Below are 17289 nucleotides of genomic sequence, written 5' to 3' on the forward strand. Positions count from 1 at the left end.
CAGACCCAATTCCTGATGGAGTTTCTTATTGTAATGTGATGGGGTGGGCCCAGGTGCATCCACCCGCTCTATTTCTACCCCTAACTCTGAACCATATATCCATTTTTTTCTTTTATTAATTCGCAAAACAATAATAATTATTAATCAATAGACACTGTTTTCCAGCTTTTTTTTGCAGGAATTAACGTCTCTTACATATTACTTTTCCTATTTTCAGGCTAACTTTGAATAAAATGATTGAGCAGCTCAAAATTCAAATGAATAATAAATAGGTAGACGGTGTAGCTATCATCCACCCACCACGCTACCAAATTTATTATACAAACGAATGTAACCTGCTGCCCCAACTGAGGTGCAAATTAGAGCAACTGCAATAACATTCAAGAAGTGTACGGAAAATGTCCAAACCAATGGCTGCAGTGTCCAAATGACATTAGGATGAGGAAAAATATTGAAAAAATGAATAGAATGAAGCATAAACAGCGCAACATTCTCTGCACGAGAGGCTTCAAACAATTACAGACAGATTTAATGAAGTTTCCAACCACCTATGTCAAAGCACCAACTGTTAACCAGTCATGAAGAACCAGATGGCTCTCTTGGAGGTGGTGGGGATGATCCAAAATCAAGATTTGGGAAAACACCAGGAGGTCTTTCTCGGGGCTCGATCGACAGTAATTGTGTTGAATCACCGACGACATCTGCCCATCCATAATGTGGTTCGGCCCTTCAATGACAAGTTGAACTGATCAGTGGTCACTTCATTAAGGTATGAAATGTCGAATTTAAAAAGAACACTTACTCATAGTATGTTTCTTCATCTACAACAATATCCCAGCTTTCTCCGGTGGTACTTTTGCCATACTTGTGCACTTTGCTGCCATACAAAAAACAAAGTCTGATCAATTTCCACTCGCCAATACAACATGCTTGTTAGCTGTAAATGCGTCTTGTATTTCTGCATTTATTCTTAGAGAGGCATTTTCTTGTAAAACGCCATAAGAAAAGTGGAAGGTGTTTTGCTAAACGTGCTCACTACTGTTAACATCTAGAACTTTGTCAAAACCAACAAACTCATAGTAGAAGTATATTATATCATGAAGAAAGCTTATACTACCAAAGATGCTTGTCTTGCATCACGTACCCATTTCCAAAGTGCTCTTCTCCCCACGTCCGTGACCATCCTGTATTTGTCAAGGAAAAGAAGAATCAGTTGCAAAGGATGAAATATTAAGTGCCAAGTCATCAGCAACAATTGTCGGAGAAATGCGATGCTAGATGTCAAATCAACATAAAATCAGCAGCATTAACGTATACATCACAATCTCATGACAATGTCATTTCCAATAGTCCTATCAATCAACAATTCAGTCTTGAAAAGCTTCAAACAGTCATTAGCCACCATCTTAAAGAAACCAACAAAAGAAAACCACCTTGAATTTATCAATGGTCGAAAAATAATATTTTGACCTGAGGTATTTGGTGAGAAATACATTAATCTACCATCACGGGAGTATCTGTCATAAATATTAGATGCATATGCATGCTTGATATAACTTAGAACCTTCATTACTCTTGTCACCAGATATTTTGTGTTCTTTACAAGCTTAATATATATCAGTTGTTCGGTAGACTGAGTAGATGGTTGTCTAGAATCCAAATTGCTGTAGAAAAAGAATTGATCCATACTTTCACCACTGGGAGAGACATGCCATGTCTCCCCTTGGCGTGAACCAATGCCAGCAAAAAATTTCTCTTCCCATTTGTCTCCCCATTTAGTTCCAAGTTCAGTCTCAGCCCACTTATCAGTCCTGGAGAGAGAACAAAACCATCAAAAAGCTACAGAGTAGAAGAGAGGTCTCAGATCAGCATATAATTATATGCTTCTAATCTAAAATTAATTTTTGGAGCAATTCTAGGATCATTAAATAACATAGAACTTCCACAGCAGTGACAAATGCTACATATAGCTAGAAATAGTTTGTCAGATGGATCCCAAGTTGCAGTATAAAGAATAAGATACAATACCCAGGGCAAGGTCAACTCAGGAAGAGAAAGAGAGTGGGAAAATACCACTTCAGGACTGATCCTCTTCCATCATAATGCTCTCCCCACTTCTCCCACCAGGATTGTTCGTTCAGTCTACCATATTTGTGTGCCCCTTTTTCAGTCCAGCCTTTGGCATCATATTTTTCCCACCTGCATTGGAGACAATTTTACTCTATATACGTTAGGCATTTTTGTTGTTTGTCAAATGTTTCTACCTCTCTTACCAATTCTCATACCACCCAGCATTTTCTGTTCCTGATTTTGCTTGTTTCTGCGCACTTCGCTCTATCCTTGCCAAATTACTGCAGTTTAAATGCATTTGCAATTTAAGGATGAGAAACCGTACAACAAAACTACTTTTAAGAAGGAGAAGAGTGGTGTTCTTTCTTTCTTTCTTTCTTTAATTTTTTATTTGGGTGGGTTGTGGGGGAGAGATAATGGGTTGAGGGGTGAAGGACATGCAAACAGAAAACCTCCATTCATCCTGGTGAAGAACTTCTCGCCATGTTTCCCACCAAGAATCCCCTTCTGCATTTCTTCCAGATTTTTCAACACCTGAGAAGCAGTACAAGATAAAGCATGATCTGGAATCTATTATAAGAATTTTTCATCCTCACAGAGTTACGAGGCAAAAGCTGAAAAGCACAACTTAGTACCAGTACCTAGCTCTTTGTATCCAGTCCAATCACTTTTCTCCCACCACTGTCAAGGAGATCAACAAATCCAATTAAATGCATCCACCTGGGATGATACTTAATAAGGTTATAAAAACAAATAGATATCAGCAACTACTAGCATAACTCAATATTTCAATTAAGAAAACCAGTAAGAAATTCTGTTACTTCAACCAATTCTGCGCTACTAATCAGAACTTGTACACAAGAAAAATTGCTCAGAAGAATAGCAAAAGTTTCACCCCAGAAGAAAGGTGACCAGTCAAAGTTGACGCACACTTCATAATAAAAGAAAAGTTAATAATTACAACAGTATTAAAACTGTGCCAAAAGCAGGAATAAAAAGTTATGCAGGTAAAAGTAATGCAATCCTATATTTAAGATAAACCAACCAACAGCACTAATTACCCGTCAATGGAGTGGGATGTACTTAGACTGAAAATCTTAAGATCCAAAGAGAAGAAGGCAAGAAGCAAGGAAAAATGTTCCATTAAACCTTAGCTAATGATAGAGAGAATACTTAAGAAAATTGAGCATGATCGCCAGCCTACACCACCTCAGACCAAAATACTGATTATACACAACAGGAGAAAAATGAAGTCCACAAATTTCCAAATATCAAAGCCATAAAGCTCAAACCTAAAATTCTCTAAGCTCTCAGAACATGTTTGCCCATAATTTAATGAGTCACTCAATTTGATATTTTATCATCTTCTGTTTTTCACTCAACTATGTTAATAAGATAGGACCCTTGACATTTTATAACATGACTTAAAATCTTATGAACTTCTTTAAATTGTACTATCTAGTCACCTCAAAACAATCATAGATCAAGACTATCAATATTATCTATTTATCTGAAAACTATCATTGATATAAAAAGTCAAGACCGTAGGTTAAACAATTCAATAAGTCAGCTAATATATGGCACAAAATTTTATTTCTGACAAGCAGTGAAGCTAAAATTAAATTGTTATTTCAAGTCAGAAGCTCAAATTAAATTGTTAATTCAATCACTTGAAAATTCACATTGATTTCCCAACCAGCATTTTTAATAAACTCTTGCTTTCCTTTTCCGGAAAGAATCTCGTATCATTCATAGACATATGATTTTCTAGATCAGGGTTGTGTTTTTTTGCTTCTATAAATTAGAGAGCAGTCACTGAGTGATTTAGTCTACACCAACTAAGTGTTCAGCATAACTGTCATTTTCTTTGTCAGATCTTGAAGCCACATCTCTTAAAGCCTAGTTGCCTATGGATATCTTTCTTAATAATATTGAGACAGGACAGGATACAGGACATCAAACAAGTAGCATATTTTCTAGACACAGCCACCCACACAAGACAAACACCTGGTGACATAAACCTTTTGAAATCTTGCAAATGAAAAACAGAAAATCATAAAATATAAAAAATATCATTCTCACAACTTGAGATATGCACTCCTTCCATGTCGATAAATAAAATGTCAGAAGTTCAAAACGAACATAGGCAGATACGGAGAATCTCATTCTTTGTTGGATTAGTTCACATAGAACTGCGGGAGAATCTGATGGACTTCCACGTCACTTATAAATAAAACACTGTATATAGAATGTCTATACCGTTTCTTTCCATTCTGAAGTGCCGTCAGAACTCTGGCCACCCATTCTAGTCCATCTACACCTGTATCCATTTTCTCCAAGGTCTTCTCCACTTTCACGGTACCAAGTACTTCCATCTTCGTTAGTGCCAGATTCATTGACATTTTCATTTAACAAACTTATGCCCCAGTCTTTCTCATTTGCAATACCAGTATCTACAGTAAATGGAGCATTAAGTGCGACAAATTCGTCAGGCAATAATACAGAAAACCAATGACGAAAACCACTATATGAATCTCTGAAAAATTCAAATAGATAGCTCAAAGATAAGGCAGAGTCTGTCTGAAGCAAGCACAGAATGTGAAGATGCATCACCTCGTTTAGGGGGAGAATCGCGGGACTGAGGACCTGAACTTCTTGGGGTGCAACGGGAGAAGAACTTTTCTTGTTTGGAAACAAATCGAGAACTGCATACCGGAAGTGCTTGTAAATATCATAAACTTCAGTCAATTAATGTCTTAATTCAATACCATTTAACGTAATTGCTGGTGGATATATCAATTTAATAACAAGATGACGGTCCTCTTTCAAATGAACCTTAAATCAAATATATGATGCAATTCCACAATAAGTAGTACAATAACAATTCAATCCACGATTCGCAGTGTTATGTGTCAGAAACCACTAACTGCAATAAAAACAAAACCCTCATGCCATCATGCTTTTATCACTTCTCTGGCACAAGACCTGGCAGCTAATGAGTGTCAGTTTGAAGTATTTATGATAAGGAGACTTTGGAACAAGCACTCTTTCTGTAACAAGGTTTTCATTAAATAAACATTTAGATCCCAAATTCAACATATAACGGTTATTATATCCATTCCTTGATGTTTGCTAGTTTTCAACTCCTATGAGCCTATCCCCCCGGCCCCACCAGCATGAGGAATAGGGTTCAAATCCTGCCAGAGTTCCTTGATTCATTGGCATAAGAGAGAAATTTGTTTTTTGTACTTATAACATTTAATCTAAATATGCCCCCTCAAGTTCAGCTAGATATTATAAATTTCCAAAGACTTTTAACAAATTTGCTACACTGAGAGTCAAACCATAAGCATGTTTACAAGCTCAATTCAGAGATTCTCTCATCAGACTATCACAAATAATTTTCATTCACAAACGGATAAAACAAATGAATTCAATCCCTTTAGCAAAGTTATCAACTTTTCAATCCATAGCAACAAAAAAATAGTACTTTTCATAGAAATTACCTGTCGAGTCCCAGTAAAAAATTTAAATTTCCCTCAAACAGGAGAGGAGCGTCAAATAAGTCAGAAATCTCTTGATTTGTAAAAACATTTTAAGAAAATATCCAGTTTGCGCATTGACTTATACCCAAAACATTAGTGGGAAATTGCTTATCCATACAACTCATTAGCGGAAATCAGTTTTTCCTATCGTTACTATTTAAGCTTAAAAATGAAAGCTTTACTCAAATAGCAGCAAAGGTTGCGTTCAATCATGATGAAAGATTAAGCCAACAAAAGAAAAAGAAAAAAAAAAACGGAAACTTACTGAGGAGAAGCGAAGGGCATAACAGGGACCCGACCTCGATAAGTGGGCCTCTTATTGTGCTCGAACAGCCTCTCTTCACCCTTCTGAGCGTTCTTTCCTGAGCCGCAGACCCCCCGAATCTCGGAACAGCAACACTTGACAAGGTCACCTGCTGCCAACAGCCGCCTCTTCTTCCTCCGGACCTCCAAAACCACGCCATTCTTACCACTCAAAAGCGCCACGTCAGCTCTCCTCAGCAACCTCACACTAAACGGCGTCGTGAAGCCCCTCGCAGCCGCCATTCCCGTTGTCATTATCTCACATAAATGCCATCAAGCAGTAAAGCGGCCAAATAATCAAAGCCCAAAAATAAATAATTAAAAAGATAAACCCTAGCTTCCAAAAAAAACTCCCGCAGGGTTCCACGTTTTCCTTTTCTCTAATTCCCCTCTCAAACGAACAACTGATTTCGAGTATCACGCTGCGGAGAGATGAAAATTGAGAAATGGGAATGCAGGCATTGGAGGAGAGAAAACCGGAGGAAATCGCTGTGCTGTGTTCCCCTTGATCGGCTAAATCACTATATATACACACACATTCGTGGCGGAGGGGAGGGGGGGGGGAGAGATGCTGCGGATCCCGGTGGTGGGGGGGAGGAATGGGGATTTTAACTCCGACACGTGAGGTGAGGTGAGGTGAGGTGAGCCCACCCCCCACATTTGAATCCATGACGCCACTCTTGATTTGCCACGTGTTGTTTTGTTAGTCGTTGATCAGGGGAGGTTCAAGCTAAGCGTCAGTCGCCCACTCCCCCCCTCCTCCTCTTCTTGTTTTTTTCTTACTAATTAAATTTATAGGTAATTTTAAAAACAACCCCTCTAAAATTTATTATAATTATAAATATTTTTATTTTTAAAAAAATTATAAATAATTTATTAAAATTAATTATCGATTAAAAATATTTTCTCATGTAATTTATTTTAAGAAGGTATTTATTAAATAATTATTAATTTTAAAAATATGTATAATTTTTTAAATAACAAAAAAAATATTTATAGTTAAAATAAATCTAAAAAAATTTTGTTGTAATTTATTCTGTATTTAATTTTTATATTGTATTGAAACTTAATTGTTTTCATTCTTTTTTTGAATGAAAGGTAAATTTCATAAATAAAAGTCAAATGAAATGTGATACAAATACCACATCGTAGGATCAACCTCCGAGCCAACAAAAGCTAACTAACACAGTATTTTATATCTAAAAAGTTACATTTTATATTTATAAATCGTCAATATTTTGCATCGTGCATTGAATATTTTTATATAATTGGTTTTAAAAATAATTGGACCCAATCAATTACTTTATCAAATTTAAAAATTGAATATAGGTCGAAATTTCTCACAATGACAAAACCCCACCTCTAGACCCCATTGCTATAGTGTTTTCCTCTTAATTACTCTAAATGGGCGTGCTCTCGAACTCTGATAATTTTAACCTCAATACAATGACTAGACAAAAAATATAAAATTCAGGGACCAAAATTATCCCTCAAAAGATTAAAAATCAAAATCGATTTAATAATAGTGATGTATAGGGATCAAAAGTGCAAGTTATCCCCATTTGTAGCGATGTGTATAGGTAGAGCAATAAAGTTAGGTGGGGCGAAAGTAATAATTATATATAGGCAATAAAAAAAAATAGTAGTTAATAATAAATAGCACATGGAGGAGGAGGGGAAGAAACAAAAGGGAATATCTATCATCATCCATGTATGGTTGCTGGCGGTTGTTACGTTGCTACTTACTAGAATGGCTAAGAGTTTTCGCAAGAAGCAGCGCCGTAAATGGAAAGCTAACTCAAAAATGCTAAACTATTATCGTACTACTAGTCAAACACGCTGTAGCAGGAAATTCAAGGCAAGAAAACAGCCCTAGCCCTTAACATCGAGATAATTTATTGCATTCACGTGCCTCAGGGCTTTTCCATTGCTCTATAGAAACTGTAAATAAAAATAAATATCAACCAACACCACGTTCTTCAATCCAAGTCGTAAAATGTAAGATTACGGCTCCAACAATGCAATATCTTGAATATGCATGACAATAGTTTCCCTTTTCCCTGCTTTTTCTTTTAGGATGTTTAGAATTATTAAGTTCCTCCTCTTTAAAAATAACCATCTTAGAATAAATGACTTAGTATTACTAAGTTTTTGTAAGTATGCTTATAGGCAAGATGTTCAACAAAAACCGATTTCCAACTCTCATGTCAATGCGAAGGAAAAAAGAAAGACTTGATCATATGGTCAAGGAACTACATAGAAAATAGGATTAATTACACTTAAACTGTCCCTAAAAATACAAAATTGCACTTTATTTTTAATTTTTTTTGAAATTACACTTACCCCTCCGAGAATTATTCGTATACAATTGTACAAAATGAAAAGGGTAAGTGCAAATGGAGAACTTTTTTAAAAAATATAATTTTAAATTTTTCTAAAAAAAATATGATTACATTTTTAACAAGGGTCTATATCTAATTAACCCTAAAAAATAACATAACTTTACGAACAAGAACGTCCACATAAAGTTTTAGTTAGTGGCTGAGCGAAGGCAGGGGGCAGGAGCCGGGGCCACCAACACGACAGCCCTCAAAGCATGCATTCAGAATCAGATTTCCTACATATCTATCACTCCTTTTGGATTGAAGGAAGATCCTTTTCACTTTATTATTACTTCAAAAACACATGTACTTGGACCCACAATGTATATGTATTCCACGTGTCAGCACCAGGTGTATTAATGACTGGGCAAAGGTTGTTGGATAAGCTGAAAAGTTGTGGAAACTTACGTGTCAGGAAGGATATGACGCGGCGCTCTTGGTTGAAATGACCGCCACGTGGACCTCCCACGACACAGATTTTCTGCCTATGAACGAGGAAACCGAAATCACTCATCTTTTGTTCTCCAGACAAACTCCACACTATGCAATATTAGGATAAGGTCAAGGTCACTTCAACTCATAAATCACGCTCTTATCCATTTCATTTGGAGCAGCCATTCTTCCACAAAATTTTGGAGGACTTTTTTCTCTTGTTTTCAAGTTGTGATTCCAATCTTTCCGTGGGTTGAAAAATGGCACAAGGAAATAAGCCACAACTTGTCATCCAATACTTGCAACACAAGTAGTAATATATTCAACCACTAACATTATGCCTTAATCAATTTGATCCGGCCAAACCAATTACACTCATCTCCTGTAATTGGATACTTTTTACGAACTAATCACTGGTAAATGTAAATCCAGAAATCGGCTAAAATGTCTCTAAATCATGCTAATATACAAGCAAAGAAGGCACAAATAGGATGTGTTGGGGACGACTCTATACATAGGGAAACTATATAAATAACTTCACTAGGAAAAAATAATTAAGTTCAGAGAGCAAATTAGTAATTAGTCATCAGTATCTAATGGTGGTGTCTAAACAAAAATAACATGTCAATGGTCCATGGCTTCCTGTAGTGGCATTTGGCTTGGCAAGGAAAATGACAAAAGGACTCAGACACTTTCCCAAGACATCAAAACCTTTTTCCCCCACCAAACAAGACAAATATATTCAGGCCATAAACTCTATGGATAGAGTATGACATTCTGCCTCCATGTGCTACAGAGTTAATAACAGCCAATCCAACTTGCATAGAAAATCCAACGGTCCATGACTACACAATACATATGATGGTAGAAGATGAAATAGGACAAGTACGTTTCAAAAAGAAAAAGAAAAGAAATTTCATCTTACAAAATTGTAGCAAAGCTGAAATATGAAATACAGTCTTCATACAAAGTAGATTTCACAAATGTGATCGGTGTCGGTGAGATCAGGTTTCTAAAAGTTTTCATGAGTATCTGGTTTGAACAGAATGCTGTATATCTGGTAAGGGAAACCAGATTAAGGAAATCACAAGAGAAACTGGGTTTAAGAATTTGCACTTACTACATGGTTCCATTTCATTTTCTAGGAAGATGAGGTTTTATTGATTCTACAACCACCTGCACAACGAGAATAAGTTGTTGCAACCAAGTTCAAGCAACAAATGATACTGTTGAAAGTAAAGCAACCAAAATTAGCAAATTGTAAGTTAATCTAGGTTCCATCCGGGGACACAGATGTCAGAGAACAATTTCAAATCCTTGATAACAATTATATTGAACTCTTTTGAATAACTGTGACTACTATATTTTCAAATCTTAAGCACCCATTTTGATCTTTTTTTTCCAATCATTGTTTTAGAGTTTCAAAATTAAAATATTTGAGTGATTAGAAATCCTTAGTACCAAATAGTCTCCTGAAACTGAAATCCTCCAACTCAACCCTTTGTTGATTTTATCATATATCATATTAAGAAAATCCAGTACAACCATAAACTGGAGCTTAGACAGATAACAGCTAACACATGGAACTGTCTAAAACCATGGCATGTCCATGGCATATAAGATATGCAACTTACCCTTCCATCATACGACAATGATGCAAATATCCATGGCTCCCGGGAACTCCAAGCAAGACCTGAATAATGTAAAATCAATCAAGCTTATTTCTGCAGCAAAGTTGAAGGAGAATCCAAGGTTGCATCAATTACCATAAACACTGTCTTCATAGTCATTATAGGAATTCAGCAAAGGTTCTATCCTCCGGGTTGGGGGCGCCGCCAAACTAGCAAAAAAATGTATGTAATTCACAGAACCATTCAACAATGACAGTGCACATAACACATTACAATGGGCTCATAAATTTCAGACCTATCTGATGCCGAATCATTCCGGCCTAGGGAAGAGGCCAACCACAAATTGACAGCTGAATCAGTTCCAGCACTCTACAAAAGCTTTGGCACCATCAGCAAAATATCAACGACTACAAGTTAAACAATTCTCACTGGTTTCGAACACCAAGTAATTAGAAGACAACATGCTCTGAGAAAAGTTGACATATTGATGACTATAAGTACTTTGTTAAATTTCTATTTGGTTCTGCTAATTGGTTTTCAGAATTCTTTTTTGGGAAAAAGTAAATAAAGTTAAGAGTAAAGTTTCGCAAAAATACAGGGAGCAGAGGAAGAGGAATAATGGAGGGAGGTGTAAGAGCGTACCAGAATCAGGCCCTCATACACAGGATTACATTTAACAGTCCACGTCCTATCACCAATAACATACTTATTAATTCTCAAATAACCAAACAGGCAATGACAATTCAAAGAACTTACTCACACTACAATGATAACCCAAAAAAAGTAAATGCAAGAAACAAAAAGAAAAATTCTTAATGGAGCTGCTGATGGGAGAAAACCAAGACCGTGACTAAAAGAAAGGAGAGCATAACAATAATAAAAAATATTTTGTTCAAGAATGAATAACAGATGAAACCTATTACATCTAGGACAACAGGATAAGACAGGGTCACAGAATTTAAAAAAAATTACCAGTGTGGATGCCCAGGAAGATCTGCAACTGGAAACTTCAGCTTTCTAAGGTCCCATATATGAATGCCTGATTCATCTTCAGCGGTTACCTGAGAAATCTCAAACCAGCACATAAACTCACAATTTGAAGGGAGGAGTTGCATTCAGGGTATATGGCAAATGCAAGATTATTGGATCCAAACTGCTATGGCTGCAATTCTCACCCAGTAAGATTGGGTCGGAGAACCAAGAATGAATTGCTAGTTCTTTCATCCCGTTTGACATTCTTGTGCCTAGTGAAAGCCTGCTGCATATACTGTGCACGGATTATAGTGGGTGTGCTTATGGTGCGTTTTCCACTAATTATTCTTTAATGTACAATTTCATAGCACGTCTGCCTTTATGCTTATGTGCTTGATGGAATGCAAATTTAGTGTCGTTCGAAGACTATAGGTGTGAAATGTTGTCTTGTTCACCATCAAGTAGAGGTGTTCACAATATATGGGTACATCATAGCCATATGATAAATACACGTGTGCTTAATTAAATAAAAAAAGGAGGGTAAGATGATGATACCCTAACCTTCACAAGGAAAAGATACCACGTTTAACGCACAAATTTTAAATCATTAAAATATTATCGAAGGAAAAAGACTCATCAAGTTGCAGCATACTTACAAGTGTGTACCTCTTTTTCATGTCATAGTCCACATTACGGACATGCGCATGCTCAATTGAATTGGTCTTCCTGCAAGCATAAGTATGATGTTATAGCTGTAGTAAATATGTGGATTTCAGTAAAAAGACATGAAGAATTGGCACGAGGAAAACTAAGCCCCCTTGGGGACCTTATCAAAGAGGAATTTATATTTATTGATAGCAAATATACTAAATATTTAACCAAGTCATGGACGATGTTTGTTCTAGTCTTGGTGGTAGCTAAAGCTTCTGAAGAACCACAACTACATATGTAATGGCACTATTAGATTGGAGGTTGAGCAGTAAGAAGTGCCAGAACATCAATTGCAACATGGGAAAATTGACAACAAAGACAAAGGAGAAACCTTGGAATAATTATTCTTATACTTAAAAAACAAAATCATAAGGTACCAATAAGGAATAAACTAAGATTTGAGAAACCTTAACAGTAAAATATTTCAGAAATTTGCTTGATTATTAAGATAAAAAAAAAACAGATTTCAAGTAATTTATTAGTCAAGAATATGCAGATATGTGAAATTAAATTCGACGTACTTCATTGTCCTCAAATCCCAAAGCTGAACTGATGAATCACATGTTAAAGAAATGGAATTGGAGTCATGAGGATCCCATGCTCCGCCAGTTAAATAATGAAGCATGCCAGCTGATTCTTGTGATTGTACCTAGATTACATAGCAGGACCAGAATAAGAATTAGCCAAGAAATCAGAAGCTACAAGGTCATTATGTGGGTTAACATCCCTGTTTCAGTGGCATTTCATCACAGGTTGATGAAATCAAGAATTGATGCAGAAACAAACATGAGTTAGGGAAAAAAGCCTACACCATAGTAATACTTAACTTTAATAACAAAACAAGATTGAACATAATTAATAAATAATGAATAAAACTTGCTTATTTATTCAACAATGTTCATGGAACTTCCTCCTAGTTAATTATACAAGATTGAGATGGGTGAAAATGGAGAACGAAATAATTAAACTGGTGGAAACCAGAAAACATGAATGAAGAATACAGTATGTAAAGTTGAGGATCATTGGTCAGAACCAATAGTAGCATCAAGAAATTTACTTGTATCCTAAATAATCAAACAAGATAAGAAATTTAATCTTCAAAGCAGAAATCATTATCATGAGATAATGACTCTCCAATATTGAGCATTGCAAAATCAATTAACGGAAAAGATTTGAGGGCTTAAAGATGCGTTTAACAAGATGTTAGGACAGTGTCAATTACTGTGGCATTATTCCTAAACCACCATCAAACATATAAAAAGATTATGGAAAAGGAAAAAGGGAGAGCCTCGGGATGATTTCCAAAACAGAAGAGTTAATCAAATTTGCGGAGGTTATTCATAAGAATATGTATATATATATGTATACATTATACACACGCACATATAAATATGTAGATCTATATGTACTTAAAGAAATACAAGAAGAAATCATTATCATGAGGTAATGACTCTCAAACATTGAGCATTGCAAAATCAATTAACGAAAAAGATTTGAGGGCTCAAAGATGCGCCTGACAAGATGTTAGGACACAGTCAATTACTATGACATTATTCCTAAACCACCATAAAACATATAATAAAGATTATGGAAAAGGGAAAAGGAGAGCCTCAGGATGATTTCTAGAAAACAGAAGATTTAACCAAATTTGCTGAAGTTGTTCATAAGAATATGTATATGTTTACATTATACATATGCCATATAAATATGTAAATCTATATGTACTTATACCAAATATAGGCATGGAAACAAAACGCTTCAAGTCTACAGTAGCAGCCATGATAATAAGAAAAAATGTAACAGTAAGAAGGCAAAAGGAATTTAGTTGGGGCTAATAAATTTAGAAAAAGAAAATCCACCAAGAAGAACTCCCATTGCAGTAACAGATTATACAACAGAAAGCACATGTCTCCATTTTCCTGATTACCAAAATTTACTTGATAAATTGTCTCCATATATCAAATATATTTCAAAAGATATGAGGTTGTTCATGAGGACCCATTAGCTCATGCCATATAGGTTGGACGGCCAATTTAATCCACAATAAAATTTCTTAAACAATTCCCAGTTTTTGATATCATCTAACAGTGTCTTCATCCACTAGCAGCTTGTACTTTTAGGGGCATACGTGGTAAGGTCCCATACTAAGCAGTTCAAGGATTTGGTAGTATAATAGGATTTATATTCTCTTTCAAACCCTCCAACATTCAATCAAAGTAAAAGGCAGGACAAATAGAGTCAACCATTTTCATGAAACAGTAAAACAAATACAGATTATATCAATAGCCAAAAAGGACAACTGAGCCCATAATCTGTCTTCAGCAACTCAATGATTTCTGCAGGTGACTCATACCTGAGCAGTCTTCTTTGAAGTGTCTAAGCTCCACAGGAAGAGATTCTGCTCATCAACACTAACTAGCTTGTCATGTCTTCCAGTAGGCCACCAGAGTACACTAAAAACAACATGCAATATGATCTCATATACAAGACACATACTATTGTCTTGGAAAATTGGGATACCTTCAAACAGAATAGAATTTTTATTTTATCCAATGAACAGCATGATCGATATAATGAAACTACTATTTTTCGTAATAGTCTCAGGTGTACATGAAAAGACCAGAAAATATAAAGTTCCATTATCTCAAATTACTGAATGAGGATAATAGAAAATCCCCTTATTATTTTCTTTCTTCCATCAATAAGACAAGGTCAAGGACATGTATTCTATATCTCTGGGAGCAAAATTTATGACTCCCAATGAATACGGCGCACTGGAAGAGAGCGTGCGAACAAGAATGTCTACTGCATGAAAGTCCGACGCTGGTATCATTTTAATGATGCCTTAATAATTGCAAAAATGTGTACAGTTTTTTACCTAATTACAAGAGCTTTTGTTAGGAACCTAAAGCAAACTATGACAAAACGCAAGTTTTTTTTTCCCCAATAGAACCGATTTCACAAAAACTGAGGAAAGTAAAAGAAAGATTAGTTAACAGCGAAGCTTCCTACAAACTGGGAAACTAATGTAGCACTCAGAGAAAAAAGTGGAAAGAGAGGATAATTATTTGTAATAGTACCTAATGGTTCAGCAGTTTTTGCAGCATTCCTAAAATTAAGAGCACACATTTAAGAACCAGTTTGTGCCTAAATTGGATTGGGCTAGAGGATATGGAAACTGGAAAGGTATCTTATTATATTATCTGAAAAGAAAAGAGACTTCAACCCATAGCTTCACTTCAGGGGTTCCCATTCTCAAGGCAAAGGAAGTGCCGTAAGCAAGAAAGCTGATCGGGAAGGATTAAAAACCTGAAAGAACGTACCCACGCTCTACTATAACAACTGACTGACTGGACGAGAGACGTAAATTATTGGATTCAGAAGTGACATATGTCATTCCGTCATCTGCTGCCATTCAACTACTTTTATGATAGTATTTTATGCAGGTTCTACTGTTTTAACAATAAAGTATGTACTAATTTCATACACTAACTGTGAATAAATACATGTCCTATTCCACTTCAGTTCAACCTCACAGTTGATCCTTTAAAACAGGCTCACCATCTAATCTTGCAAGTGTGGCCATCTAGAGAAGCAACACTTTCCAATTGAGGAGAACTCAGCTGGCCATACAACTCAGGGATTTGCCATACTGCTGCCCCATATGTCTCCCCTTTGAAACAACACAACAGATAACAGAACACCATAAGGCATTAATATGATTAAGGTTTTCTGCCAGATAAGAGCTATACGACAAAGTTTCCAGATTTAATTTCGGATTCAATCACAAACCAAATATTTAACATTCTAGAGCTGTTTAGAGATACTTAAAAGTTATAAATAGCAACCTGCTTTTTGTCGTAACTATAGACAAAAAGTTCAAACAACAATAACCGAATCTAGAGCAAAATACATTTAATCGAGCCAAAGAACGCAGATTGGGACCTGAGTTTAAATTTCATATCGAGCTTTAATCAATCTAAATAGCTCAAGTAGCTGGATAATTACTAGATTTCCAATCACTTCATAAACTATCAAGATTGAGCGAGCTTAAAAAATTAATGCATAATAAATAGTCGTAAGACTGGTTTATTAAGTTAGAATTGTTACTTATCTCCAGCAAAATTCAAGCACTTGGTCGCTTTTCAGCCTAATCACCATGAAATAATTGATGCATGATGTAAATACTACTATTTAAAAATCTGAAACTAAAACTTTTGAAATTACCGGAAGAGAATACAGTTGAGAAAATCCGTTGATCAAAAGGACAAGAAGCGAGATCCCAGATTTCATTCGGGTGCGAAAACAAACCCTCGCAGATCAATTCAGTACCGCCAGACGAAAGCCTTAGCAAATGCACCTGAAAATCCAACCACATTGAGATAAAAAAACGGCATGCACTATAATTCCGTATATTAATCCACGATTGAAATTCGTCACGACCTCATTTTCTTCTTTGAGGCTGAGTGTACCGGTGAGGAAGCTGGTGTGATCTGTATCCGCTTTCACATCCGAAATGCATCTCGCCTGGTGTAATCCAATTTACTTCAGATACTCATCTCCTTTCCATGAATTAGGGTTTATGCATTTCAGCAGATTCAGAAAAACTGACCTGATATTTGAGACCATAGCCGATGCCGGTTGATCCACCTTGCATTTTCGTGGCAGCTAATTTTGGAATTCTACTCTGAAAAGTATCGCATATACGAAGCAGAATGAATCAGATTCGGCTTTGAAAAATTGGGTCCTATTGGGCCGAACATGGGCAAGGTCGGAATCATGGCTCAAGTTCGGTTTCATTTTGGGCCTTTCCCAACATCTATCCATAATAAAAAAACTAAAAACATCGTGGTACGCTGTACCCCGTGTGTATTTAATAAATAAATATTATAATTTAAAAATATATTATAAATCAAAATAAGATATATAAATTAATATATTACATCTCATAAAAAAATAAAAAATAAAGAAAAAAAGAAAAGAAACTAATATGGGAGTATTTTCAACATAACAAAAAAATTAATATCGTCGTGTCCAAATCGCCATTTGTCAATTAGTAGCACATCACTCTTGCATGCATATAATAAATAACTTTTTAAATTTTAAAATATATTATAAATAAGAGAATGATAAATCAATACATTAAATTAAAAAAAATAATGTTAGTTAATATAAAATTTAAAAAATTGAATAACTTAAGTATTGTATCAGTTGAACGGTATTTTCAATTTTACAAAAAAAAAA

At 35.6% G+C, this 17289-nt stretch overlaps 2 protein-coding genes across 3 annotated transcripts; both read right to left on the reverse strand.

Annotated features, from left to right (window-relative positions):
- Positions 1-359: 359 nt before the first annotated feature.
- Positions 360-6497, reverse strand: LOC105179169 (inactive purple acid phosphatase-like protein). 2 transcript variants are annotated; one of them, XM_011102765.3, is made up of 11 exons: positions 5881-6497; positions 4684-4775; positions 4330-4523; positions 2712-2751; positions 2523-2604; positions 2274-2351; positions 2074-2199; positions 1690-1811; positions 1118-1184; positions 803-877; positions 360-727 (listed from the first exon to the last, which is right to left on the reverse strand). In XM_011102765.3, exons 1-11 carry the CDS (start codon positions 6171-6173, stop codon positions 577-579), a joined length of 1320 nt encoding a protein of 439 aa, XP_011101067.1. In that variant the 5' UTR covers positions 6174-6497; the 3' UTR covers positions 360-576. The 2 variants fall into 2 exon arrangements, with proteins under 2 accessions (XP_011101067.1, XP_011101072.1); XM_011102770.3 differs by having other exon boundaries at positions 1145-1184; positions 5881-6495.
- Positions 6498-9529: 3032 nt separating this feature from the next.
- Positions 9530-16813, reverse strand: DWA2 (DWD (DDB1-binding WD40 protein) hypersensitive to ABA 2). The gene is made up of 13 exons (XM_011102775.3): positions 16658-16813; positions 16489-16572; positions 16273-16405; positions 15607-15718; positions 14399-14498; positions 12567-12694; positions 11991-12060; positions 11335-11423; positions 11005-11050; positions 10658-10731; positions 10498-10571; positions 10366-10424; positions 9530-9907 (listed from the first exon to the last, which is right to left on the reverse strand). The coding sequence occupies exons 1-13, from the start codon at positions 16700-16702 to the stop codon at positions 9866-9868; spliced, it is 1056 nt and encodes a 351-aa protein (XP_011101077.1). The 5' UTR covers positions 16703-16813; the 3' UTR covers positions 9530-9865.
- Positions 16814-17289: the final 476 nt, after the last annotated feature.

This window comes from Sesamum indicum, linkage group LG2 (assembly GCF_026168435.1).
Source record: "Sesamum indicum cultivar Baizhima isolate 11 linkage group LG2, ASM2616843v1, whole genome shotgun sequence".
Classification (NCBI taxonomy): domain Eukaryota; kingdom Viridiplantae; phylum Streptophyta; class Magnoliopsida; order Lamiales; family Pedaliaceae; genus Sesamum; species Sesamum indicum.

What these genes read in the sequence shown, in the direction of transcription:
- LOC105179169 (XM_011102765.3), bottom strand. Translation starts at nt 6,173, where the DNA reads ATGACAACGGGAATGGCGGCTGCGAGGGGCTTCACGACGCCGTTTAGT. An exon ending in AGAGGATCAGTCCTGAAGTG is followed by an intron (nt 1,812 to 2,073) that starts GTATTTTCCCAC and finishes TTCTCTCTCCAG; the next exon opens with GACTGATAAGTGGGCTGAGA. An exon ending in TGTCTCTCCCAGTGGTGAAA is followed by an intron (nt 1,185 to 1,689) that starts GTATGGATCAAT and finishes TGACAAATACAG; the next exon opens with GATGGTCACGGACGTGGGGA.
- DWA2 (XM_011102775.3), bottom strand. Translation starts at nt 16,702, where the DNA reads ATGCAAGGTGGATCAACCGGCATCGGCTATGGTCTCAAATATCAG. An exon ending in TGTATGAGGGCCTGATTCTG is followed by an intron (nt 10,732 to 11,004) that starts GTACGCTCTTAC and finishes AAGCTTTTGTAG; the next exon opens with AGTGCTGGAACTGATTCAGC. An exon ending in CATTGTCGTATGATGGAAGG is followed by an intron (nt 9,908 to 10,365) that starts GTAAGTTGCATA and finishes CTCGTTGTGCAG; the next exon opens with GTGGTTGTAGAATCAATAAA.